General features: G+C 34.5%; 4 protein-coding genes across 8 annotated transcripts; 1 reads left to right on the forward strand and 3 right to left on the reverse strand.

Moving 5' to 3' along the window:
* Window positions 1-1,399: 1,399 nt before the first annotated feature.
* LOC104772691 (uncharacterized) lies at window positions 1,400-4,152 on the reverse strand. Of its 4 annotated transcripts, none has more exons than XR_015594172.1 (9): window positions 3,579-4,082; window positions 3,220-3,493; window positions 3,002-3,128; window positions 2,796-2,920; window positions 2,645-2,726; window positions 2,456-2,564; window positions 2,232-2,339; window positions 1,987-2,113; window positions 1,400-1,899 (listed from the first exon to the last, which is right to left on the reverse strand). XR_015594172.1 is itself a non-coding variant. In XM_019241779.2 (9 exons), exons 3-9 carry the CDS (start codon window positions 3,007-3,009, stop codon window positions 1,576-1,578), a joined length of 933 nt encoding a protein of 310 aa, XP_019097324.1. In that variant the 5' UTR covers window positions 3,010-3,128; window positions 3,220-3,493; window positions 3,579-4,152; the 3' UTR covers window positions 1,400-1,575. The 4 variants fall into 4 exon arrangements, 2 of the variants coding, with proteins under 2 accessions (XP_019097324.1, XP_019097325.1); XR_015594171.1 differs by having other exon boundaries at window positions 2,232-2,375; XM_019241779.2 differs by having other exon boundaries at window positions 2,218-2,375; window positions 3,579-4,152.
* Window positions 4,153-11,034: 6,882 nt separating this feature from the next.
* On the forward strand, window positions 11,035-14,553 carry LOC104771302 (uncharacterized). The gene is made up of 3 exons (XM_010495808.3): window positions 11,035-13,119; window positions 13,267-13,719; window positions 13,895-14,553. Exons 1-3 carry the CDS (start codon window positions 11,269-11,271, stop codon window positions 14,342-14,344), a joined length of 2,754 nt encoding a protein of 917 aa, XP_010494110.2. The 5' UTR covers window positions 11,035-11,268; the 3' UTR covers window positions 14,345-14,553.
* Window positions 14,247-16,091, reverse strand: LOC104772692 (sec-independent protein translocase protein TATA, chloroplastic). Its single transcript, XM_010497278.3, has 2 exons — window positions 15,629-16,091; window positions 14,247-14,835 (listed from the first exon to the last, which is right to left on the reverse strand). Exons 1-2 carry the CDS (start codon window positions 15,932-15,934, stop codon window positions 14,701-14,703), a joined length of 441 nt encoding a protein of 146 aa, XP_010495580.2. The 5' UTR covers window positions 15,935-16,091; the 3' UTR covers window positions 14,247-14,700.
* Window positions 16,092-19,920: 3,829 nt separating this feature from the next.
* Window positions 19,921-21,938, reverse strand: LOC104771303 (basic leucine zipper 63). 2 transcript variants are annotated; one of them, XM_010495809.3, is made up of 6 exons: window positions 21,500-21,938; window positions 21,146-21,251; window positions 20,843-20,954; window positions 20,682-20,757; window positions 20,474-20,599; window positions 19,921-20,392 (listed from the first exon to the last, which is right to left on the reverse strand). In XM_010495809.3, the coding sequence occupies exons 1-6, from the start codon at window positions 21,785-21,787 to the stop codon at window positions 20,120-20,122; spliced, it is 981 nt and encodes a 326-aa protein (XP_010494111.1). In that variant the 5' UTR covers window positions 21,788-21,938; the 3' UTR covers window positions 19,921-20,119. The 2 variants fall into 2 exon arrangements, with proteins under 2 accessions (XP_010494111.1, XP_087360622.1); XM_087504496.1 differs by having other exon boundaries at window positions 21,146-21,230; window positions 21,500-21,916.
* Between the last annotated feature and the right edge of the window lie 4,619 nt (window positions 21,939-26,557).

Here is a 26,557-nt window from a genome sequence, read left to right on the forward strand (position 1 = left end):
AATACGTGAGCTGGCTGTTTAGTTCATAATCAATAATTGATGGCATAATGGTTCGTGTAATTTATGGCATAGGGTTGTGTCTTATTGTATTCCTATATTCTAATGAAGATTAGTAGTTATGAGTTTAAGTCTCAGTTGCCATATTTTCTCTCATTGGTGTCCGTTGGTGTGTCGGTTTCATTTTTGATCTATGTTTAGTCTAATTCATTTAAAATCATTTACTTCATAAAACTTTGCCTTCTTATTCATTCCTTTAGCTTATGTTAGTGGGTTAATTTTAATTCGGCTTTTCTTAATTAAAGTTAGTGGGTTGTTTATGTAGGAGTATTTGTCACTTGTAGTTTTTGCGTAATATTTGTGTTATTGTATTTTGGGGTTTTTTTTTCTTCTTTTTAGAGGCTGCTAATGAAATTCTCAACAGATGAATTTTAAAAATAATGGTTTTTTAAATGAACGTTATTTAAAGTATGTGAACTTTTTTGCATGAACAATCATATCAACGTTAGTTTTGTTTTTGTCTCCGGTTTGATTTTCTACTAACCCGTCTTATCGAATGACATGATTTTAAATGGGTGTTGTTATTGAAACAATCTTAATTGGACTTGTTGTTTATAACAGAAAGAGGATAATAGAATGGCTTGACAATAGGCCATGTTTTTTTTTTTTAAACTTCTCTTAGAGATCTGTTGCCCTACATATAGGACAATTTCTTGTCACATTTAGCCAAATGATAATACAGTGATGGTGGTAAGTATGGTTACATTTCAGAGTGTTGACTTCATCTTCTCCTGTATATGTATCCAAACAAATAACGCAGGCTTCATTTTCCTCTTCTTTTGTTAGCGTTCTTGTCGATGTTTGTAGATTTGCAATGAGGATCTCTGTGTTTGGAATGTAGTTTTCCTGCAAGTTGTAACGCCAAGTTGTATTTGCTCCCGAGAAAATATATTTGTTTGGATGTTTCAGTTTCCGTTAGTCAGGACTGTAACTGTGTAGATTGAATGTGAGATTTAATTAAGAGTGGGGTAGATATTTTTTTTAGTGTACGTTTCTCTTACTCTTAAGTCGTTTCGATTACACAACATGATAAGGATTACTGAGCGAGTCTCACTCTGTTTTTGCTGGTTTTTTTTTCTAAGTAATTGGGTGTAATTTTTAAGAGCTGAGACATTTATCAGTTTGGCCTTTATTTGTGCAGAGTTATAGAATTTTAATGTGTGAAATAGAATTTTAGACTACTTTATGTAGTATGTGAACTCTTGTTGGTGTGGGCGTTCTCAACACAAACTTGTGGGTGTATCTCTACACAGACGCAAAGTAGTAAAGCCAAGTTGGATCTTACTTTGTAATTGTAATAGATTTTAGGCAATAGCAAAACAGTAAAATGTTTGTTTCAGTGTGAAGAGAAATAGTAGTTCCCATTAATGCGAGACTCATATGGTAATAAGAAGCAAAAGTTTTAGACGATAAGTGGAAGAGAAGGGTAGACTTTGAAATAAGCAGGAAATTGAAAACTCGTTAATAAAAGCTGGTGGGGTTTGCACGTCAAGGGTATTATGAGATTTGGTCACGGATTTAGGTGTTGTGGCGTTGGATCTTGTTGTTATTGTTGTCTTCCAGTTGTAAGTGCGCAGCCTTCTTCTTCGACTTTCCACTTGAAGCATTTGTAGATTGTCCGGGTTCCTTTCCTCCCATATCTCCTTCAATGTCTTGCTCAGATGGCTTGCTATGGATGTTAATATTATCTTCCACTATACGGTTGACTGTGAAAGTTTGACGGGTTGCCCTGAAATTGTATTCTGTCAGCTTAACCTGAAATTTGCATGAGCGACCAACAATGTCTAGGATACATTGTGGTGTCTTCTTGCTAAATTTTCCAGAGTCGTCTGAATCATCACCCTAGTAATAATTTGATAAAATGGTTAGCATTTGATTTATAGTTTTATATTTTCTTCTTTGTTTGGTAAATTATCTTAAATAATTTACCTCAGGGAATTCAAGTGAGAAAACTTCTGCAGCTCTTCTTCCGAGAAAGTGTAACCCTTCACGGTCAAAAATGACAAAGGTTGCGACGTCGTTGTTGGCATCAGAGACTAATACTTCGAAACGGTACCTGAACAGACATTCGCAGGTGACGTGAAGGGTTTAGATTAGAAAATAAAACGTCCCACAATATGGTGGAGATGTGGTTGTTCTGTTTTAAATAACTGAAAATACCTTAGCATCCCAACCTTGTTAGGTTTGTTACAAGTTGTGCAAATCAGTGTAGTGTCTGATTCTTCCAACATTGTATTACAGTAGGTGCAAGAAACATAATTCCAGCCAGATTCGCCAAGTATCTTGATGATGGTGACGGAGCATAGAAAGTTGATTTTCTGTTTTACTTTTTTTGTTACACGTATATGAAGTGAACGTGTAGTGAAGAAGCAAAGTTATGAGATAGTTTAGTAGGTACCTGTGGGATTTCCTTTTCGATAAACTCATTGAGCTCATTTATAGTCAACGTTTCAACCTTGGCTACGGCGGTGGATGAGCTCCCAAAAGCTGGGTCTTGTTCACTTAACCTGATGATTGGGTAGGGTTTTATTCAAAAGTAGTGGATGAATGTGTGATGTGAAAAATTGCAAAGAAAGTGTAAACATACCATGTTATAAACTCTGAGGTTTCAGCAATGTCAGCGTCGAAGAAGACGCGAGAAGCAGATGTTGAGCTAAGTGTTACAGCACCTACGTAGAGGATGGTGTTAGTTAGTTGGTTTTTTTTGGTAGTATAGAAGTATGATATAGATTGTGTACCTCCCAAAAATTTTGCATTGGCAGTGGTGAGGAGCAGAACATTTGGTTTTAACTCACTGGCATTCCATCTTGTACGGAAATTTGCAGCAATGATATCCCAGAGGTAAATACGAATTGTTTCGCCACTGTTAAGAAGTAGATTGTAAAGAGTCAGTTGGGAATTATTTGATCAACATTTATACAAATAAAAGTATGTGAGACCGTACTCTCTCATGAGGAGGTGCAAGAAGATTATGTCCTTAGACTTCCCGTTGGCAGTTCTTGGTGCTTCAGCATTTGTAGTAGTGTCTTGTAAGTTGTCCCCAGTAATGAGACGAATTTGGCCAATGACATCTACATTAAAACAATATATAACAATTAGAATGAATTAGATTTTTAAATCAAAGAATCTAAAATATGTTTAAGTAGAGAAAGCGTTTCTTACCATAAAGCTCACCGTTTCTGTCAACGATGGATGCAAAATCATTGAAAGGTCGGAGCCTAAATTTCTGAGAAACGATTTTGTGGTCTCCTTTAGTAACTTCTTGCAATTCGGTTTGATTGCAGAAAGATATGCCGTATTTGTGATCAGAAACTTTGAAAAGTTTCTTGCACGGGCTGATTATGAATTTGTTGATGGTGTAGACTGAATTAGCTTTCAGGAAGACTTCATACCGACTGATTCTGTTAGCAGGTATGAAGGCTTGGATTGTTGTTGCCTGGTGGGAAATGCCGTAGTTAGCAAATGCTTTATTTAAAAATATGGTAGATGTGCGCAAGGACATAAGGGATTTCATTACTTACATTTTCATCTATCAGTAACAGTTCTAGACCAATGAGAAGGTTGCCTCTAGTGTGATTGCGAGCCTCCTAGAAGTGGATTAATCTGAATAGAATTTCTTCTTTGCAGAAAGTGCCTTCAAGGGTGTCGAATGTTCTGTTTTTTTTTTTTCACAGGGATGGAAATAGATGCAGATGCCATGGTTGGTTTTGAAGGTGGTTTGACAAAGTTGTAGTGGTGATGGTTTCATTACGGCGGTGGTGGTTTTATAGGGTATGGGAAGTGAAGATAGTAATGAAATTATAATGGTCATTTAAGTGTAAGGAGAGTGGGGGATGGAGTACTTTAAATGGAAACGGTGGTCTTCATTGCAGGCTCTAGGAAGCTGACTAGATTTGAGATGGTGGCTGTTAATTGCTGCAAGTAGGGTTTACGCAGAGAAGAAGAGGAACAGACCTTCGGATGATGATGAATTCATTATGATTGCAAAAACTGAGTAATCGTAAATGTGATGTGTGTATAAGCCCGAAACTTAATTGGACCTAAAAGCCCGATATAAGTCACTCGAGAGTGAGTGGTTTTTTAAATTTTTGGTTCTTTTTCATTTAGTCGTGGAAGCACAATTTATTGTATTTGTAATTTAATTATTAAGTTTTTGATAAATTTGTAAAGAAAAATTAAAGACATAGAGGAATTAGATTTGAGAACTGCTGAGGTGGCTTCTTGAAGAAAAATTAAAGACATAGAGGAATTAGATTTGAGAACTGCTGAGGTGGCTTCTTGATAATGCTTCACTTTTTGCTTAGGTGGACACTCTCAGAGGGCTCAAAATGTCCCTTTTATTATTAGTAATTTTTAATTTAGATTCGGCTAAACAACATCCAAAACTGGAGTACACGGCCCATTAAAAAAAAAATTACACAGTTTATCTAAAATTGCTTTAATTATATATAAGTAGAAATTAGTAATATTATTTCTACGCTTATAAATAGTATCTCTTATCGGCTTACCAATATTATAGTAGTGCTAGATTAGAACACGTCCGATGTGCGGGTTTAGAATATTTAAAATAAAATAAAATTTAACAAAGAATATAAAGTAAGTATTTATAGTAAGTATTTCTAATAAGTAAAAACTATCTATAAAAGTAAATAGATACATCGAAGTGTTCAATATAAATATCTGGTGTAAAAGGTGCGACTCTGCGGTTGAGACTATTAATCACGTTTTTTTTGAATGCTCTCACTCGTGGGAAGTTTAGGATTTATCTCTAACTCCGGTCTCATCAGAGGGTTTTCCATATGAGTCGGTGAACTCAAATTTGGATTTTGTTTTCTGGAGGGATGTACAGGATGATCCTGATAACTTCTTCAATTACCATGATTTTTATGGGCAATCTGGAAGGCCATAAAAAAATTAAGGTTTAGAGATTGAGATGAATAATATAATTGCTCAGGCTTTGGGCGATAAGTTAGCTTGGGAAGAGGCGCTATCTTTTACGGCAGTCATGTCGGCTCCATCTCCGTCTTCGAATGTCCAGGTTTCCTCACCTTGTTGTCAAATTGATGGTTCTTGGAAAGCAACCAATGAGCATTCATGATTGGGCTGGTGGTGTTGCATTGGTGAGGAGCGAACCTTATTGTTGGGGGTCAAGTGTCTAAGACGGAGCCCCTCCCCCCTGCATTCAGAGTTAGAAGCGTTGTTGTGGGCCATGGAGCGGATACGTGCTGAGTTACTCACTATGGTGCATTCTCTGAATATTGGCCATCCTTCTTCAACTTGCTTGATGAGTTTAATTCGCTGGAGTTTATTCCACTATTCTCTATCTCTTGGATCCCGCATGCGACAAATTTGAAAGTGGATTGTCTTGCCCGTGCTTCGCATTCTCTTATCTCTGAAGTTTCTTTTGTAAACCTCTTCCCTCTGGCTTGGGCAACTAACCGAGGAAATTTCTTTTAAATTATTGTTTGGTTGAAATAAAAAATAGATACAATTTTAGTTAAAGAAAATAGTTGTAGATGAGTTCAAAAGTATTTAAATTAAATTAAATTTAATAAAAATATATATTTAATATTTTTCGTAAGTAAAAAAATGTATAAAAGTAAAGAGATAAACTTTTAGTTATAGAAAATAGTTGTTTTTTTTTGCTATAATACACTAATGTATATCCATTTACAAATGTACTGTCTACATTACCACCAAAAGTTTATTTGTACATCCAAATATATTTTATTGTTAAAATATACTCTCTAGTCTTAACTACTACCAACAAATTGGCTTATGAACACATTAAATAACCTATTATATGTCTCTTCACTTTAACATTTTTATAATTACAAAAACGCATACGTTTAGTTTTACACATTCCTATCATATATATTATAATAACAGTCTTTTGAATTAATTATTTGATTGATGAAAAAAATATGAGATGATCTATTTTTTTTTTTTTAGTTCAACAATCTTTTTCTTTATGTAAAAGTGAGTATTTACATTTTTTTAGAAACAGTAACTAATTGTATAATTTTCATAGTCATTTTTTTATCTTATATAAAAAGTAATATTTTTCTTGTAATATAGCAACTAAAAATTAAAATAAGTAAACAAAATTATAATTTTATATTTTATGGTATACATATGTTATCTTATAATTAGATTCTAAATAAAATTAGGTTTTATTTTAGGGAGATTCTCAAAAATAGCACAATTTTAAGTTTTTGTTCCAAATTTAGCATACACTTTTGTATTTTCCAAAATTAGCACACAAATTAAAGCACTAAAATAATTAATTAAGTATTAAATAAAAATCTCCATCTTTATCTCTACAATAATGAGATTTCTGAGATTTCGTTTTCACCGGCGTCATCTTCTCCAACTCAGCGAGCTCATGTCTCGATTTCTCCAGAACCATGTGCCCTCTTCTTCTTCTTATTCTTTAATTTGCTCTTTAATCGTTTCACCAAGCTTTGCTACTTGTAATTACCAATTCACAAAATTATATGAGCCGAAGCGTGACAAACCATGAGCCAATCGAGTCCTTACTCTCCCAAGACCTTAAAGCATCATAAATTTCTTGCCAATCAATTTTTATTTCCCGATCTTTCGCTGTCTATGGGTTTTCGCCGCCGTGTTCACAGCCGTGTTCTCATCATTGATCTGTCCTCGCCGATCTCGCTTGGAGCTCCGATTACATGTTCATATATAGTTCCGATGAAGCATATGACCGAGATATTATCGATTTCGTATTTTGGAGATGTTGGTGACGGAAAGACCTTGAACACCAGCACATTCATTTCAATGATTAATCAAAAGGTACTCCAACATCAACGATGGAATGCTACTCTATGTGTCTTGTGGTATGTATTTGACTCAGAGCTTCAATCTCACTAGTCATATCACTCTATACATCGCCGATGGAGCGGTTATCAAAGCCCTTTAGGTGAGTGATTGATTTTGATCAAATAAACCTTATATGAAGAACTTGATTCAGGGAATATATTTGGAATTTTTTGGTTTGTGTGTTCTCTAATGATGTTTGATTTTTGAAACTGTGTTTATAGTTGGAGATTTAGGTTTAGACGTGTATCATTGTAAAAATGTGTTAATGTTTTGAGTTTTCCTTGGTAGTTGGTGTGATTTTCTTGTGTTATTTTGTGTGTATTGGTTTAGTTTATAACATTTTGTTGATGGATAAATGAAGTTTCTGTAAAAGTTTCAGGATAGCTCCAACTCTCTGTTTCCTCTTTGGAATCATAGTAGGCTTGAAGACAATATTGTAATCCTTTTAGCTTATTGTTATGTAGTATCTCTTATGTTCAAAGCATTGGATTTGTTTGAAGTGCTCTTAACAAGAATCACTCTAGTTTTTCCTCTTGTTTAAGTTCTCTATTTTTTAGAATCCCTTCTTCTGTTCTTGCAATTTGAAATCCATCATCCAGCAAGCAGCATCCAACACTCATTGAAAATTCAGGAAGGATCGCAAGAAATTCAGGAAAGCTTCTTTCCACTTCAGGATGACCTTCATAAAAAGTTTTGATTTCAGGATGAACTTAATGATAGATAATCAGAGAACACTAAAGATTTTTTTCACTCATGGTTTTTTCTTCCTTTTGTTGTGTGTTGGTGTTTAGTTTGCTACATATTGATCAGATAAATGAGTTACTAGTAAAGCACCAAAAAGAAATTGTTTCAAGAGATTTTAGCTAAGACAACAACTACAAGTAAAGAAAATTGAAAGATGAGAAGTGAAATTACAATTGTGCAACCACATACACTAAATTTCTCCTTTATGTGTTTCAAATTTTGTAGTAATGCTGAGTTTTTATGTGGAATATATTCTTGTTTTATGAATTCAAATTATTTTCATAAAATTATTATTTAAAGATGCTTTCTTACTTAATGCATACCTTTGTTGGTACTTTGTAGACTCCTTTCAACTTGAAAAACCATCACCTAGCACTCCTTGGAAATTTCAGGAAGGAATCCACAAAACTAAAGAAATCTTTCCTCAATTTCAGGATGACCTTCATAAAAAGTTTGAATTTCATTATGAACTTAAGGATGACCTTCAAAAAAAATCTAGATAATGGTAAACACACAAATATGCACAAAATGATATCATTACCCTTCACTAGTGGAGTAATGTGAGACAACATATTTAAAATAGTTTTAGTAATATATTATTTAAATTGAGGAAGAATTCGATAATATTTAGGAAGAAACCCTTAAACTTCAGGATAGCCTTCATAAAATATGTAGGAAGACACAAAATCAAATTATTACTCTTATAGTTAAAATATCAAGATGTTGCCTAAAATAAAATAAAAAATCAGGATGTTGCACAAAACAAAATCAAATATCCTTAATAAATGGAGTTATGTGTGATAGATTAAGGAAAAAACAAAAAATTAAAAGATGCAAAAACTTATTTCTTTATATTTAGGAAATATTTCATAATATTTAGGAAAATATTCTTTCAATTTAGTAAAGCTTTCCTAAATATTCAGAAATCGTAAAAATAGTAATGAACATAACCAAAAAATCTTATCTTACTGTCCTCCACCTCATGAACACAACTAGGCAACTCCAAAAACTCATTTCTTTATATTAATGGATGAAAGCAAGTTCAAGTTAGTTCTTGGTCTTGCTATATATGCTGAGCTCTGACTACTGTGTGGTTTCATATTCTTTTGCATTTGATGTCTCAGGAAATTGATAGTATACCCGGTCTGATGTCTCAGGAAGACCTTCCTAAACTTCATGGAAGCTTTGCTAAGTAGTTGTTCAACTCGTTCAAGTAGTTGTTACCATAGAATCTGCTCAATCTTTTCTTATCTTGGCAATCTTAGCCTCGTTCAGAGTTCGAAGTCGTACGTCTACACTCTCTCTCTCTCTCTCAAATTTGATCATTGTCCACTATTTCCCTGAAATTCTTCTTCTTCCTCCGAATCTTGTTATTTTGTAGTTGTATTTTGAAAATTCAGGAAGCATTATTGAGAATTCAGGAAGACTTTCCTCAAACATATTTCCAGATTTCAATTTTTATCCCAAAAAATGGGATTGAAGATTTCTCGAAGCTATGTGATGTATCTACATACGACACAAGATGCAAGTATTATTTGGATATAGTTAAAGAGTGTGTTGACATTTTATAGGTCTATATTCCTTTATCCAGTTTTACTTTATCTGTTTTTAGACATGTATGATGTTTGTGAAACATTTTTGGATTGTTTTTGTACTTGTGTGATGTTTTTGCGCCATGACAGTGTCATATGTTTCTGTGTTAGCATTTAGTTTTAACGGTGATTGAACTATATAAATGATTCTATGAAATTCAGGACTAATTCTATGAAATTCGGGAAGGAATCTATGAAATTCAAGAAGCCTTACTTGAACTTCAAGATGATCTTCATAATTTTTTTTGGATTTTCTAACATCAAGATGTGCATAAAAATAAAACCATTACCACTTACTAATTGAGTAATCTACTAATATTTGACACATTGAAGCAAAACAAAAAAATAATAATTTAGAAAGACATTTATTTAAAATTTAGAAAGGATATAATAATATTTAGGAATGACTCATTGCAATTCAGGATCATTTTCATAATAAAAAAATAATTGAAATATCATATGAGATTACATATTTAAAGATGGTTCCTGTATAAACCTCATAATGTTTGAAAATAACTCAATGCATAAAATTTATCATATTGGAGTAATCTGTGATACATTAAGACACCACAAAAAAATAGAAGATTAAAAACTCATTTCTTTAAATTAGGAAGGATTTTATAATATTTAGGAAATTATACTTGAATTTTAGGAAGGATTTCCTGAATGTTCAGAAATCTCAGAAATGGTGACGAACCGTTTACTCTCACCAACTGTTTCTATAACTTATTTTTGTATAGATTTTTACACACACAAACTTATTTACTCTTACTAATTGTTTTGTTCATAATGACATTATATCAAACACTTGGTATGCAATAACTTTGGCAAGAAGAGAAGAGAAGAGAAGCTTCTATTGTTTCTTCTGAGTAAATTTGGCTCCATAGCTTCACCTGGATCAATACATCGACCTCTGCGAATTTAATACCCATCAAATCATGAATAATCACCTAATTAATAATCATCAAATCAGATTTGTTTTGCTCTTAATTTCAATAATTAGAGTGACAGATTTTGTTGACGAGATCTCAATCTGATCCTTCACGGTGGCATCAACGTACGGGAAATGACACGCTCTCTCCATAAGAAAGCCACTATCATCATCTCCTCCTTCACCACCAGCTTTGGCTGTTAGAGCTCCTCCGGCGAGGAAACCGAGTCATGAATATCCCTTTTGGCAGCAATACTAGTTTATCGGTCTTCTCTTTGTCATGCCTTTGAGATTCTTCTATCTTGTTCTCTTCCCTTACCTTAGCCTCGATCTGATTTCGATTATATGCTGGCCTCCGCCGCTGGGTCTGGTAAAGAAAGTGTTGAGCTGTGTTTCATTTCATTAAGTGCCTTGCAAAATCGGAAAGACGATTGTTGGAGGAAGACGATCCTGGAGATGACGATTATTGGAGGAAGACGATGCTATAAGAAGACATATACGACATCACAACTAGATGGAGCCACCTCATCTCGCCGGAAAAGACATCGGAGCATGTTGACGAAGTTAATGGATTTGATATCACACAAAATCAATAATTTATTTTGTTATATAAAATAAATAATAATTTGAATATATAAAAACGCTAGTTTTAGAAATTTGAGAGTGTGTGCTAACTTTGGAAGAAAAACTTAAAATAGTGCTATCCTAGGGTATTTCTCTTTATTTTATCTATTTATTTTTATATAAAACCTTTTAAGTTAGGTTTTGAATTTTCATATTTTTATTTTTAAAATTTTTAATAATAAATTAATATATGTTTACATCTGAATAATATAACTAACATGTGTCATAATTTTGTTAATGAATAATTTTGTCTATCAAAGTTTATATAATAAGATATCTCCTTGTCCCATGTTCGATTTTTTTAACAATTTCCATTTAGTGACATACTAAATGTCGAATAAGTCCTTGTCTTCAACCTCTTAAAACCGAGATCTGCAACCCTAAATCCGCCGTCACTTTTTTTTCCCGTAGTTTTGATCATCACGATAACACAGTATCCTTTTTCTCCTTTCCGGTACTCTGTATTCTTCTATTGTAGATCCAATGGCGATTTCCAAAGATTTGTATCCTTCTCAGGAAGACCTTTTGTACGAGGAAGAGATATTGAGGAATCCGTTCAGTCTGAAGCTGTGGTGGAGGTATCTGATTGCGAAAGCTGAGTCGCCGTTCAAGAAGCGTTTCATTATCTACGAGAGAGCTTTGAAAGCTCTTCCTGGGAGCTATAAGTTGTGGTATGCTTATCTTAGAGAACGGCTCGATATCGTTAGGAATTTGCCTGTTACTCATCCTCAGTATGATTCTCTCAACAACACTTTTGAAAGAGCTCTTGTTACTATGCATAAGATGCCTAGGATCTGGGTTATGTATCTTCAGACTCTTACTGTTCAGAGACTGATTACTCGTACTAGGAGAAATTTCGACCGTGCGCTCTGTGCGTTACCTGTTACGCAACATGATAGGATCTGGGAACCATATCTTGTGTTTGTTAGTCAGGATGGGATTCCTATTGAGACTTCGCTTCGGGTTTATAGGAGGTATCTTATGTATGATCCTAGTCATATTGAGGAGTTTATTGAGTTTCTTGTCAAGTCAGAGCGTTGGCAAGAGTCTGCTGAGAGATTGGCCTCTGTGTTGAATGATGATAAGTTTTATTCCATCAAAGGGAAGACCAAGCATAAACTGTGGATGGACTTGTGTGAGCTTCTTGTGCACCATGCCAATGTTATTTCGGGTCTTAATGTTGATGCTATCATTAGAGGAGGTATTAGGAAGTTTACGGATGAAGTGGGAATGCTGTGGACTTCTCTTGCGGATTATTACATTAGGAAGAATTTGCTGGAGAAAGCTAGGGATATCTATGAGGAAGGCATGATGAAAGTGGTTACTGTGAGAGATTTCAGTGTTATATTCGATGTTTATTCCAGATTTGAGGAAAGTACTGTTGCGAAAAGGATGGAGATGATGAGTTCAAGTGACGAAGAAGATGAGAATGAAGAGAATGGGGTAAAGGACGATGATGAGGATGTCCGTCTCAATTTTAATCTGTCGGTGAAAGAGCTGCAGAGGAAGATACTGAATGGGTTTTGGTTGAATGATGATAATGATGTTGATCTGAGATTAGCTCGCTTGGAAGAACTGATGAACAGAAGACCTGCACTAGCAAACAGTGTGCTCCTTAGGCAAAATCCACACAATGTTGAGCAATGGCATCGCAGAGTCAAAATATTTGAGGGAAACGCAGCAAAGCAGATTCTCACATACACCGAAGCAGTGAGGACTGTGGATCCTATGAAAGCTGTTGGGAAGCCTCACACGTTGTGGGTTGCGTTTGCCAAGTTGTATGAAGACCACAAAGACCTGGTCAATACAAGAGTGATTTTTGACAAAGCCGTCCAGGTAAACTACAAAAACGTAGATCATCTCGCCAGTGTGTGGTGTGAGTGGGCTGAGTTGGAGCTGAGACACAAGAATTTCAAAGGAGCATTAGAGCTGATGAGGCGTGCTACAGCTGTACCTACAGTCGAAGTCAGACGGAGAGTTGCTGCTGATGGCAATGAACCTGTCCAGATGACGCTGCATAGATCCTTGAGGCTTTGGTCCTTTTATGTTGATTTAGAGGAAAGTCTGGGGACTTTAGAATCGACAAGAGCAGTCTATGAGAAAATATTGGATTTGAGAATAGCTACGCCTCAGATTATATTGAATTATGCTTTCCTTCTTGAGGAAAATAAGTACTTTGAAGATGCGTTCAAGGTGTATGAAAGAGGTGTCAAGATATTCAAGTATCCTCATGTGAAAGACATATGGGTAACTTATCTTACAAAGTTTGTCAAAAGATACGGCAAGACAAAGCTGGAGCGGGCAAGAGAGCTGTTTGAACATGCTGTTTCAATGGTAAGCTCATCTATCCTTTTATCCATGCTGGCTGCTTTTTGTTTTGTCTGACCACAGATCTGATCAAACAAGCACCTAAGTTAACTGCTTGTCTATTGATGTGGTGATATTGTTCGTGATCTAACCTGTGATTTATCTTTCTTTCAGGCTCCGTCTGATGCTGTCAGGACCTTATACCTTCAGTATGCTAAGCTAGAAGAGGATTATGGTTTGGCCAAGCGAGCCATGAAGGTTTATGAGGAAGCAACCAAAAAGGTTCCAGAAGGTCAGAAGCTGGAGATGTATGAGATATACATTTCTCGTGCCGCAGAGATATTTGGTGTTCCTAGAACAAGGGAGATATATGAGCAAGCAATTGAATCTGGGCTTCCTCACAAGGATGTGAAGATCATGTGCATAAAATTTGCAGAGCTGGAGAGAAGCTTGGGAGAAATTGATCGTGCTCGTGCACTCTACAAGTATGCCTCTCAGTTTGCAGACCCAAGGTCCGACCCTGAGTTTTGGAACAAGTGGCATGAATTCGAGGTCCAGCACGGAAATGAGGATACTTACAGAGAAATGCTCCGTATCAAACGAAGTGTTTCCGCAAGCTATAGTCAGGTTAGTCTCTTTGATCCATGGGTAAAGCATAATACTTTGAAGTGTGTTTGCATGATTCACCATTTTCTTCCAGCTCTCAGAGGAGCAACTTTTGTTGTCAACTCTGAGAATCCATTTACTGTAGTTGTTGACTTGGATTTGCAAACTGACTATTTATTTGATCGTTTTGTTTCAGACTCATTTCATTCTACCAGAGAACATGATGCAAAAAGACAAGATGGTAGATGTGGACGAGGCAAAAGACGAGCTGAAGAAAGCAGGCTTACAGGATGACGAAATGGCAGCTCTAGAGAGGCAGCTTTTGAATACAACGAGTACCAACACAGAGGCAATGAAGGATGGCGGAAGAAGAGTTGGGTTTGTCAGCGCAGGAGTCATCTCACAGTCTGGTGAGAATGCGGGGAAACCAGTGACAGGGAATGGAGAAGACATCGAGCTTCCCGATGAAAGTGACGATGAGTCTGATGGGGAAGACCAAGTGGAGATCGCTCAGAAAGAAGTCCCTGCTGCTGTTTTTGGAGGGCTCGCCAGAAAGAGAGACGGAGATGAAGAAGATGGAGAAGACGGTGCAGCCGAGAAACTAGGTGCACTAGAGAGGATGAAGAGACGGAAGCTTGTTCAGTGAACAATTAGTCTTGTGCTTCACTGATTCTGGTTCTAAACTTAATTGTATAATCGAGAAACATGAACTTAGAGAGGAAGGAATTTTGTATTCTGTTTTGTCTTAATTTGACACTTTGTCTACTGAGTTATCTGTATTTCCTTGGTCTCTGAATTATTGTGCATCATGAACTTTTTTGTAGGTTCTGAAAATGATTTGCTTTCACTTGAAAAGAGAGTTTTATGGATTCAAACACAAACTGATTATACTTTTCATTGGAAGGACATTTCGTTTCTTCCAAAAAGAGTATTTGATCTAAAAACTCATCATCCCATAAAAATTGTTGTAAGCTACAGGGGAAACACTAAAGTCTCTCATCTTCATACATTCTCGTTTGAGCTTGAAGAAACCTCAGCTTTCTTCTCCTCTTCTTTGTTACTCATTGCTACTGGAGATGAGTCGGTAACAGAATCTTCAGGTTCCGTCTTAAGCTCAGACTCGAACTCTTTTGCAGCCTACATTATACAAAACACGCACAATGCTTCATCAATGCAAGTAAAATGATAAAAGGAACACTAAAATCATACTACAAGAAGCTATATATCTCAGAAAACCAAATTAGTTATAACCAAATCACAAGCAAACCCTTGTGATTGGATTTTTGGAAAGTATTAACCAAACATAACAACATGTTTACATCTATATTATACAACAAAGTTATCAATAAACTTATTGTTTAGAAGCAAAATAATTTTCTATATAGCAAAGTTGTTTCCATTCTTTGTTAGTGTTCTTATGGATTCCACACAAGCACTTGAAACAGTAAAGTCCCAAAAACACATTCCTTCCTAAGACCTTTTAATCATGAGAAGCTTTTCCAAATGCCTTTGCACAAGAAAACTCCAGAGCATAAAGTTATCAATGAACTCAATGCTTATGCGAAGGAATGTTTTATTCTTGATATAATACAATATACAGTGAAGTTATAGCCACTAGATTCCCAATTTTTCTGAGTATTCTTATCAATTCCACACAAATCCAGACAGAAGTAAGCACTTGAAACATAGAAATCCCCAAAAACACATTCCAACAACAAACTACAAGCTTTTCACATGACTTGTCACTAGAATCTCATAAAAATGTTGAGTCTTCTTTTTATCAATTCCTCACAAATCCAGACACAACTCATACAATAACTAAGCACTTGTAGCATAAAATTCCCAAAACATACATCAATTTCAACAACAATCAACAGGCTTTTCACAGTAATTGGCAATAAGAAAACTCCAGAATTGCACACAAACAAACCTGCTGAAAGCTTTTGACGGTTTTACCAATACTCTTGCCAATCTCAGGAAGCTTCTTAGGTCCAAAAAGCAAAGCAGCGACGCCAGCAATCACAGCGAGCTCAGGCACACCGAGACCAAACAGGGCATTACAAGTCAGTGGCTTTCTTGTCTGTTCCGGTCGGATTCTGCGTCGAATCGCCACCAAAGAACGGTAGTTTTGTCGTGTCGGCACTGTGAAGCAATTGGAGAAGAAGGAAGAGCGAGATGATGCGAGAGGTAGAGATACTGGTGGAGGAGAAGATAGAGTCGCAACAGATGTCGCCATTGCTGCTACTGCCTTTTCTTTTTCTTTTTTGTTCTTCTGGTTCTAAAGCTATCTGTTTTTTTTTTTTTTTTTGTGCTTTTATCCAATACAATCCTGAATTCTACAGTTCCCCATCTAACAAAATAAAATATTTTTTCATATTAAATGAAATATTAGTAGAAACTATTGTAAATCTGACTTAGTCCATATTAGTAAAATTTAATGTGTAAATACAAAAATTCATTTAAAATGAAATAATTTTGAAGGTAAAGTAAAGATCTACTTAATAATAGTATAATATATTATATTATCTTCGGAATTTTTCTTTATAATATTTTCAAAACGATATTGAATATTATACTATGTTAAACAAATCCATTGCATAAAATAAAAACAATTTAACATAATCAAATTATATATATATATATACATAAATAATTATGTCTGATATAGTGATATGGTATCTTTTTTTAATATATATGTTTATATGATACCAACCACTCAATATATCGAATTGAAACAAAAAAACAAAGACCAATACATAGTGGGATTACATTACAAACATCTTGTGTAATGGGTTTAAAAGATGGCAAAAAGAAATCATCAAGATATCAATAGAATTCCAATAAAATTTTGGGAATAAACAAAAATCAAAAGTAACTAGATATTCACCCGCGGTACACCGCAGGGCTATTTTTTTTATAAAAGATTTAATTTGTTTTATAGATTAACTATATATATATAAGTAATGTTTAATTTGTATTTTTTAACATGTACAACCTTACAAATATAGATATATTAGTTAGTATAGAAATTATAAAGTATTTTGTTTGAGGTTTATTGTTTTTTATTATAGTATAACATACAATTAAATAAGTAGTGATTTATAGAAGGAATATACTGTGTTTTTTATTTATTTACAGATAGTAGTATTTTTATTATTTTAAATTGTTTAGATATATGTACCGGATAATTTTGTATTGTAGTTTTGTATTCCCTATATAATAAAATGGAAGTACACAACTTTTTTGGTAGACTATATAATTTTTATAAGTTGGTTACAAAATAGGCTATAGATTAAATATAGGTTGGTTACAAAAAAAGGTTATAGATTAATTGGTCAATCTGTAAGCTATATGAATACACTTAAGAATATCCCGAAAAATCCTCTTAAAGAGAATATTCTAATAATTTATACAATTCATCAAATAAAATCTTTAGTATTTGATGTATTGTTACAAAATATATATTATTAGGCATAAAAATATACTGTTAAATGTAAATTTTTTTTTTTGGCAATTTATCACACTTAATTTTGATTTCCGAGATCTTATTGTGCTGTTGAAAATAAAATCTTAACTGAGCACAGATCATATTAAAAAACTTTCACCAAACATGTTCAAAAATTAAAATAAAAACAAACAACAAACATAACCATTTCTCATACATAAAATTACAAAATTAACAATATAACACTTACAAAATAGATGTTTTTTAAAGTCATTATATTTTGCATATGATTTTATTGCATAATATTTAATCCAAAAAACTTCTAAAAACAATCATATTAAATTATATTTTATTCTAAAGTTATAATATAAATAAAAGAAATTTCAACCCGTGCTCTAGCACGGGTCATAATCTAGTGTTTTATATATAAAGAATCAGTTAATTTTAGTATATATAATTTTGTTGTGAAATGCAAATAAAAGTTGTTAGCAGTTATTTGTTTGACATGAATTCCACATTATTTTTCTTTTAATAAACTTTGGTTATTAAAATAGACCCAAAATGTGTATATATAATTTGTTTAGGAAATGTTTTTATGGAGAAAATATTATTTTGTAAAATGGGAAACTTAATATTAATTAAATTTGTTATAAACTTAATATTTAATGTTAAAGAGAGTGGTTCCTATTGTTTTGGAAATTTTCTTAGGATGAAAAATCTTATTTCTAAAAATTGAAATTTAATATTAATAAATTAAATGAATAATAAAATTAATAATTAATGTCAATGGCATGGTTGTAAATAGGTTGGAACTTCAAGATTTATTTCATAAATGTCTCCAAAAATGTATATATAGATTAAGAAACTACCATAGGACCCACGGTGTATTCTCTCTCCTCATATACAATTATTTTTATATCCATTACATATATTACATGTTATTTGTTTAAATATCATGTCATTTTTGTTTTAATGAAATTATATATCGGTTTGGGTTCACAAATGAAATGATTAAGGCTTAAATTTTACAATTGGAACGAAATTATATGTCGGTTTGAGTTCACAAATGAGATGGTTTGGGTTTAGAGTTTACAATTAGAACGAAATTATATGTCGGTTTTGGTTCACAAATAAGATGGTTAGGGTTTAGATTTTACAATTATAACAAAATTATATGTCGGTTTGGGTTTAGATTTTATAATTAGAACGAAACTATATGTCGGGTTGAGTTCACAAATGAGATGGTTAGGGTTTAGATTTTATAATTAGAACGAAAGTATATGTCGGTTTGGGTTCACATATTATATGTCGGTTTGGATTCACATATGAAATGATTAGGGTTTAGATTTTACAATTAAAACGAGATTATTTGTCGGTTTGGGTTTACAATTAAACTCTATTTAGTTCAATATAAATATCACATGCTATTTTAAAAAACCACACCAAATCTTTCACTCTTTCTATCTAACAATAAAACAAAAAAGGTGATCGTGTTTTTTTACTCCAAAAAACATGGGTCCTATGGTATTTTCCTAAAAAAAATATGCTGTTGTACCCGGATTACCCGAAGTTCACAAAATTCAAAATTTTAGTATCTGATTTACTCTAAATTATTCAATAATACGCAATATATCTGAAAATTTAGAGTATTTTTTACCCAAGTTTACTAATAAACAGTTTAAATACTTCAAATATCTAAAAATATGATTATTTTAGATACTTATATTATTAAAATTATAAATATTACTAATATATTAGTACTATATATTAATAATATGGGTATATTCCGATACCCGTTCGGATTTCGGTTCGGATCGGGTTCGGGTTCGAGTTTTCGAATTTTCGTATATTTAGAACCCGTTCGGATATTTTACAATTTTGGATACGGGTTCGGATCGGGTTTTTTGGATCGGGTTCGGATCGGATCTTCGGATCCGGATATTTTGCACAGGCCTAGGCTTGAGGTCTCTTAATGGTAAGTAAGAAAGATGAAGTCAAGATTCTTCACGTTTAAAGACAATATTCCCTCAATTTTGGTGAATTCATTAAAATGTGAGTATTTTATGTATTTTTGATTAAAATTATGATGTTATTTACAGTTAAATTTATTTTTGATGTTCTAAATCTTATACCCTCAGTTTTAACCAAAGTAAAATGTTTAATCTGCTATAATTAAACTATATATCAGATGGAATATTTAACTTTGATATTCTATTCTCCGCTTGCCTTTTTTCTTTCACCATCTGGTCCGAGCTCACCCATCAGTTACTACGCCGTCAGCTCAGCCCGGACTGGTCAAGAACCTGAGCTCCACTCTGCTCAAACTTCGATGTCATAAAGACATGACACTGCTCCGTATGGTTTTCCGACCTACTCTCTACATGGTTTGGAGATTTCACACAACAACCGCTTTGGTTGGTACTATTACCAAAGCCATTACCGACCGTATCACTTCTCTAAAGATACCACCAACAACATCGAAGTTTCATGGCCTACAAGTTCGCTGGGACGAGCTGCGACAATGATATGTTCTTAAGCTGTTTCAGTTTTACTTTCTTTGTCAACCTCCGTTCTAGGCTGCTCTATTTTGCCTGAACTGTTTGAGTCTTCCCCACACAATGCATAGCCACGTTTACTATATATAAATTTCAAATTTCATAAAAAAAAATGTTTAGTAGTATTAAGTATTAACCACTTAGGTTATATTATTATTTATGGTACCAGATTATTATTAGTAGGATATTCTTATAAATCTTAACAGAAATTAGAAAAGGTGATTAAACTTACAAAGTAAAATACTTAAAAATGAATAAAAATTAGAAGTTCAACACAAACAATCAACGAAGAAATGGGTTAAAAAACAAGAAGAATGAGTAGTTAAATAATCTGAAAACAATTCTTTACAAAACATAAAACATTTCATTTTGTCTCAATATCTCTCTTGATAATGTTACAAATCAAGATTCTTCTTAGCAGCTACTGATCCCCAACGCTTCGAATACGTTTCTGCAGATGTTCCAAGCTCTCAACTCTACGCATGGAAGCTGTTCTGTTAATCTTGCACCCGGTCAAAGCCTTGCTTTTGTTACCCGAGCTGACGATCTCTGGCGTGGTCAAATGGCTGCTTGTGGTATCTGGAGAAGTTAATGTCACTGAAGGACGAGAGAGAGTTGTTACAATCTGAGGCATAGTGTGGAACATTGGGTTGAAACCTGTGAGTCTCTTCACTGTCTCTTCAGCCATTTTCACCTTAAGAAAAATAAACATGTTTTCAAAAGTCTTGTATAATGCTAAGCGGAGTTTCCGTAGAGAGAAGAATAAGGGTATTACCTTTGCCCGTAAGGTCTCGATATTGGCTTTCAGAACTCTGTTTTCTACAGCTGCGTCGTTGAATGTTTGAGTTACATCAGTGAGACCTTTCATGAGCTTTGAATTCTCTACACGCAGCTGAGAAACCTAAAACGAGATGGAGATTGTAACAAGTGAGCTAAAGAAAGTTTAAGGAGAAAGAATAAGAATGCGGGCGAGATTTAAATACTTGTGTCTCTAGCTCACTCAAGTGTGCTTGCTTTCTTCTTCTGGACCGTCTAGCTGATTCCCTGTTAGAGAGCATCCTGTAACAAAACAGATGTTCTAATCAAGATTTTGTCTTCTCAGTGGATGTTTAAATACAAGAAAGGATGTAAATACAAGATTTACCTTTTGACGCGTTTAACATTGGTAGGGTTCATATTAGTTTCACCATCAGCTTCTTCTTCATCACCAGAGAGCTCAGATCCACTTGTTATAGCACTGCTCATCATTGGTGAAACTGACAAATGAGAAAAACCATACAGACTAGTCCATTAGCATTTTTACAAGAATCTTTAAAACAAACACAACATCTTAAAAAGGCTGCTCCTCATAGAGGTACAAGAATCAACTCACGTCATTGCTTGTAAAACTACATAGAAGCACACGAGTAACCAAATTCAAGAACCATGAGAGCATAGTAAGTAAAACCTTTGGAAGAAGCTAGAGAGTCTTGTTCTGATGTATTGGTTGTATATGCTCCTCCTCCATTGTCAGATCTACCAGAATTAGTATCCTGAGGTTTGATGAAAGATCCCTATCAAGTTTCAATAACAACACCACAAGATCACTTTAGAGACAAGATAAGGCTCATACACTCAAACCATATCCCAATTCAAAAAGAACAAAACAAGCTTAGTGTTCTGAGTTTGGAAGAACTCATCAACTTAATCCCAAACCATGTGGGTCGATTCACCAGATCAAAAGATTTGATTTTTTTTTTTCTAATGCTCAAGTGAGTTATCTAAACTCTGAAGATTACTAAAAATGAAACGTGAGCTGTACCCTTTTCATGGCGACAGCAGCACAAGCTAGATTGAGTTTACTCTTCAGAAACGCTCTGTATTCCTCTGAATCTACCGGAACATTCGGAGGAGAAGAGACGGAAACACCAGTCGCCGTAGCTGAAGATTCTCCGGCATTAGCGTCGTCTGCGGCTGCGGCGGCGGAGGATTCTTGTATGAAACGATGGAATGCCCATTCGGAGGCACTGCGATTCAGCGCCGTCGCTCCATCCACCGCCGACCGATGATGGTTACCGGAGATTTCTTCGATTGAGAAATCTTTTTCCATATTTTTGTAGTTTGTAGTTTTTTCTTTATTTTAGTTTTTTTTTTTTTTTTGTATATTTTTTTTTTGGTTTCAACTTCTGCTTAGTCCTTACAGTTTCTTCTTATCCGATTGGGCAGTCTTTTCATTTTAACAATGTTCTTTTTTTTCAATTGTTTTCTAAGATATTTAATTATCAGGTTATTACACCAAAGCCCCCGACAAGAATATTGTATTCCCATTCACAACTAAACCTTTTGTTTTATTCTGTTTAAGTCATATTTTCTCTCTTTTATGTTAACAGGTCAACAAAATGACAACTGATTATAACTAAGATTATCGTAAATATAATCCCTTTATCAAAAACTTCACTTCCTTATTACAATTTTTTTTTTTAAATCATTTCGAATGAAAATATGTTTCCTCGTTTGGAAGCCCATGGCGAGGGGCTTCTCTTTATAGAAACAAATATTGGTATGAATTAATGAAAACAGGAGACTATGAGGAGCTTAAAGTAATATTGTTGATGCTACCACCAAACTACACGTAATAATAATATTGTTTTTGCCTTATTGGATAAAATAATAAGTTGTCCAACGCTTTTCGGGTCAAATCCAAGTCAGACTGACGTGGCAAAAGGTATTTTATTCAATAAGAAATTGGTTTCCTAAGAAATTTTGATTTGTGTCGCTAGAATATTTACAACATAATACAATATATATAGTATATACAGAATACATACAGTAGTTCTCATTTCCATTTGATTTGTATTGTTTTCATTAACTTCCTTCATTTCATGGGTCCATTTAATAATATTTCTATTTGCATTTTATAAACGAGGACAGATCCGAGAGGAACATAATATAGAGTTTTTTATATCTGAAGTTAGATTAGGGAAATGTACTAAACTTATCGGTTTTGGATAAGAATCTACCAAAAAGTTAAAGTTGCACATTATCTTGGGTCCTTTTAGGTTTGCATATATTAGTACACTTGTGAGAAGTCTTTTTTCAGGGAAAAAAATAACACTTGCAATTGTATGTGTCATATTCTATCTTTATTGTCGGCCAAAAATAATATTATGGATATGATTGGTAATACCAGACAGAGATTAAATATCCTCTATTGCCTAGGCAGGCCTGTGATTATTATCCTCTATCCCTAGATATCTGTATTTGTATCCGAATCCGCTCCGAAAAAATGGATATCCAGACAAACGGATACGAATACGAATAGTGAAATAGCGGATAAAACGGATACGGATACTGATACGGATAGTGCTAAATTTTAAAACGGCTAACAGATATCCGGTTTTTCTCGGATACTCTGTATAATATTCGGATGCGGATACGGATAATACTAAATTTTAAAACGGATATTCGGTTTTTTTACGGATATCCGATATTTATATACAGATATCCGGTATTTTTGTCCAAAATACATGGTATTTTAGTCTAAAATACATATTTAAAATATATATATATATATATTTACGAATATCCGCAGATATTCGCGGATAATCAATTTTTTAACAGATATCCGGATAACGGATATCCGAAATTTTCGGATACAAATACGGATAACAAATTACGAATAATACGGATATCTCAAAAAAACCGGATATTCGCTCCGTTTACAGGCCTACTATTGCCCACCCATCATCACCAAGCAGTTTGCATGCTTTAGTGACAAGAACGTTGATCCTCAATTTAATCTCCTCATATTTTCTCTGCTAGCCTAAGACATAAATAATGTAATATTTTTTTGTTTAGGGTCTGAATAGTAACTGCAGATTTGATAGTGCGGAACAAATGATTTAATAGTACGATACGGTTTAACTGCGGTATGTGCAAAATAAATATATATGTGGGATAAGTGCGGTTTATGGAAAATAAATGATACAAAATAATGTTTGATTGGTGAAAAATAATTTACGATGCGGATTTCATATTATTTTATTATTAGTTAGTATAATCATATATTTTGATTTGTTTTAATTAATAAATAAATATTTTAAATATAGTTAAAAATTAAAAAAGTTAGTGTTATTGAACAAACAATTTTAAAAAAATTACTAAACTTTAAATATAAAATTCCGCTTTTAGGTGTTCCTCAAGTAAAAACCATTTTTTGCAATTATAGTAGTCCAAGCGACTTGAATTGTCCGTCTCTCTTTGAGAAAAGAAGACTGGATCTCGTCTTTTGAGTAATCTACTTTTTGGGATAAGGTTCCTTCAAAAACAAGGATTTAAAAGTTAACATGGCTGAACCATCATCTGTAATATATAACATGCAATTTTATCCACTAAGTAGTCATCAACAAGAGTAGAAAGAGGTTTTTGTTGTTATAACAGGAAAGTCTTTCGTTAGATCCACTGCACTAACAAGGACATCATGTTTACTTTGAGCTAAAAGATAAAAACCAAGTCACACTAAATAAATGAAACTGATTTACTTTGGGCTTCCTCGTCAGTGTTTTTGGGATGTGATACGTTTGTATTATAGCTTATTTATGTCTTTTCATTGTTCTTTAATTTGTGAAGAGATTAAGATTAGAAATTTTGGTGTTTATAAATAGGGTCAAACATCATTGTATTTCTTCAGTTTTTAAATATAATAAAAAATGAGAGTATCTTATCGCTAGCCTCTCTAAGCTATGTTACTGCTGCAATAGTTAGCCCAAATATGAGAAGTAAAAAGGAAGAAAAGAGAGTATAGATCTACCTGAATCATCTCAGGATGATCTCTAGGGTTGTTACCAAACAAGAGATTAGCATCCTACATTGTTTTTCAATTTATCGCTGAAGGTATGGATGAGATAAGAAGCTTTACACAAGATAATTGTATTCAAGATCTTTACTTTCAAAGGAAGATGATAGATTCTGGATAAATCTAACTCAATTTGCTGAATAATACTTCCGTAATCAATTAGAACTCAAAGAGATGAACAGAGTTTAGGGAATTACAACGAGAGAGAAAACTTAAACTGAATAGAACTGATCAACATTGATCAACGAGCACATCACTCGCTCCCAAGCACATCGCAAGAGAATTAAACCCAGAATAAGCATGAAAGTCACACAAGACAATACAACGGCTCTTATAGCCTTCAAGGAATAACAGAAAACCCTCTGAACCGTTCCGAGTCTCTCAGCTACTTTGACTTCAGTTGACCAGTCAACTCCTTCTCCTCATTTGACTCATCCGATGCTGACGTGGCTGACGACTTCTTGCGATAATAAGCCTGATGAACCTTATCAATACTTCCCCCCCGGAGAAACAGCTTGTCCTCAAGCGTGAATTGTGGAAACAGCTGCACAAAATCCTTAGAAAGCATCCATGAATTCTCTGAGTCTGGCCTATCGAACCAATGGACCAAAAACTCTCGACCACCAGTGGCATTAAAGCGAACCTCCAAGACTTTTTCTGGAAATAAAAACTCATCTTCGATAACCTCAGGAGGGTCTGTATATTGAACCTGTTGCGGATCACCAACCACGGCCTTCAACTGAGAAACATGGAACACATTGTGTATCTTAGCAGAATCCGGAAGTTGTAATCGATAAGCCACCGGTCCAATTCGCTCCAGTATCAAAAAGGGGCCAAAGAACTTTGCTGCGAGCTTGGGGCAAGGGCGTTTAACCACATACATTTGTCGATATGGTTGCAGCTTCAAATATACCCAATCCCCTATAGCAAACTCCACATTCCGCCTATGCTTATCTGCCTGTTTCCTCATCAACTCTTGAGCCCTCTGTAAATTTCCCCGTATATGAGTCAACATAATGTCACGCTCCTTCAACTGCACTTCTAACTCCCAGTTCGTGGTTGAACCATTCTCATAAGACAACAAGACTGGCGGATCTCTTCCATAAACTACCTTGAATGGTGAAGATTTAAGAGCCGTATGATATGCCGTATTATATGAATACTCTGCCCAAGACAAAAACTTAGCCCAAGTGCGTGGGTGACTTGAGGCAAAGCAACGCAAATACGTCTCCAGACACCTGTTCAGTACCTCCGTTTGTCCGTCAGTCTGCGGATGATACGCTGTGCTGAACTTAAGCTGAGTGCCTGACAAGCGAAACAGTTCCTTCCAAACACTACCCACGAACACCTTATCCCGATCAGATACAATTGACTTAGGATAACCATGTAGCTTAACCACATTTTCAACAAACTTCTGTGCCACATCAACAGCTTTAAATGGATGTTTAAGGCCTAGAAAATGAGCTGCCTTGCTAAGTCTGTCCACCACTATCACGTTGATACCTCCCGACGTTGGTAGTCCTTCAATAAAATCAAGAGACACATCTTCCCAAATAGCGTTTGGAATAGGCAACGGCTGTAATAAACCCGCAGGTGCCAATGTTGAGTATTTATGAGTTTGACAGATCGAGCATTCTGAAACATACCGTTTAATATCCTTGTACATACCCTCCCAATGAAACACAGACTGGACCCTCTTCATCGTCTTCAATATGCCTACGTGGCCTCCCATTTTACTGTCATGAAACTCATGGAGGATCAACGACACAAACTTTGAAGTTTTAGGGATCACTAACCTCTTTTTATACCATAACCTTCCCTCCACAACATGATATTTGGGATGGGAGCCTGGAGATGAGAACTGTCGAACCAATGACTGAAGAGAGGCATCAGATTCTATTTCCTTGAACAAGTCTTGCAGTTGGATTGCAGAAGGAACAGAGAAAGCCAATAGTGAAGCTGACATTGTATGAGGAATTCTAGATAGGCCATCCGCAGCTTTATTTTCCACTCCCGGTTTATAAA

Source organism: Camelina sativa, chromosome 20, assembly GCF_030686135.1.
Source record: "Camelina sativa cultivar CO46 ecotype springtype chromosome 20, ASM3068613v1".
In the NCBI taxonomy this organism is placed as follows: domain Eukaryota; kingdom Viridiplantae; phylum Streptophyta; class Magnoliopsida; order Brassicales; family Brassicaceae; genus Camelina; species Camelina sativa.

Excerpts from the sequence above, each read along its gene's own strand:
- LOC104771303 (XM_010495809.3), bottom strand. The coding sequence starts at position 21,787 with ATGGAAAAAGATTTCTCAATCGAAGAAATCTCCGGTAACCATCATCGG. Across the intron at positions 21,252-21,499 it reads CTGCTGTCGCCATGAAAAGG|GGATCTTTCATCAAACCTCA; the intron begins GTACAGCTCACG and ends GAAACTTGATAG. Across the intron at positions 20,955-21,145 it reads CTCTCTAGCTTCTTCCAAAG|TTTCACCAATGATGAGCAGT; the intron begins GTTTTACTTACT and ends CTCATTTGTCAG.
- LOC104772692 (XM_010497278.3), bottom strand. The coding sequence starts at position 15,934 with ATGGCGACATCTGTTGCGACTCTATCTTCTCCTCCACCAGTATCTCTA. Across the intron at positions 14,836-15,628 it reads CCGTCAAAAGCTTTCAGCAG|GCTGCAAAAGAGTTCGAGTC; the intron begins GTTTGTTTGTGT and ends TGTATAATGTAG.
- LOC104772691 (XM_019241779.2), bottom strand. Across the intron at positions 2,376-2,455 it reads TCGAAAAGGAAATCCCACAG|AAAATCAACTTTCTATGCTC; the intron begins GTACCTACTAAA and ends AAAGTAAAACAG. Across the intron at positions 2,114-2,217 it reads AACAAGGTTGGGATGCTAAG|GTACCGTTTCGAAGTATTAG; the intron begins GTATTTTCAGTT and ends ATGTCTGTTCAG.
- LOC104771302 (XM_010495808.3), top strand. The coding sequence starts at position 11,269 with ATGGCGATTTCCAAAGATTTGTATCCTTCTCAGGAAGACCTTTTGTAC. Across the intron at positions 13,120-13,266 it reads TTGAACATGCTGTTTCAATG|GCTCCGTCTGATGCTGTCAG; the intron begins GTAAGCTCATCT and ends TCTTTCTTTCAG. Across the intron at positions 13,720-13,894 it reads TTTCCGCAAGCTATAGTCAG|ACTCATTTCATTCTACCAGA; the intron begins GTTAGTCTCTTT and ends GTTTTGTTTCAG.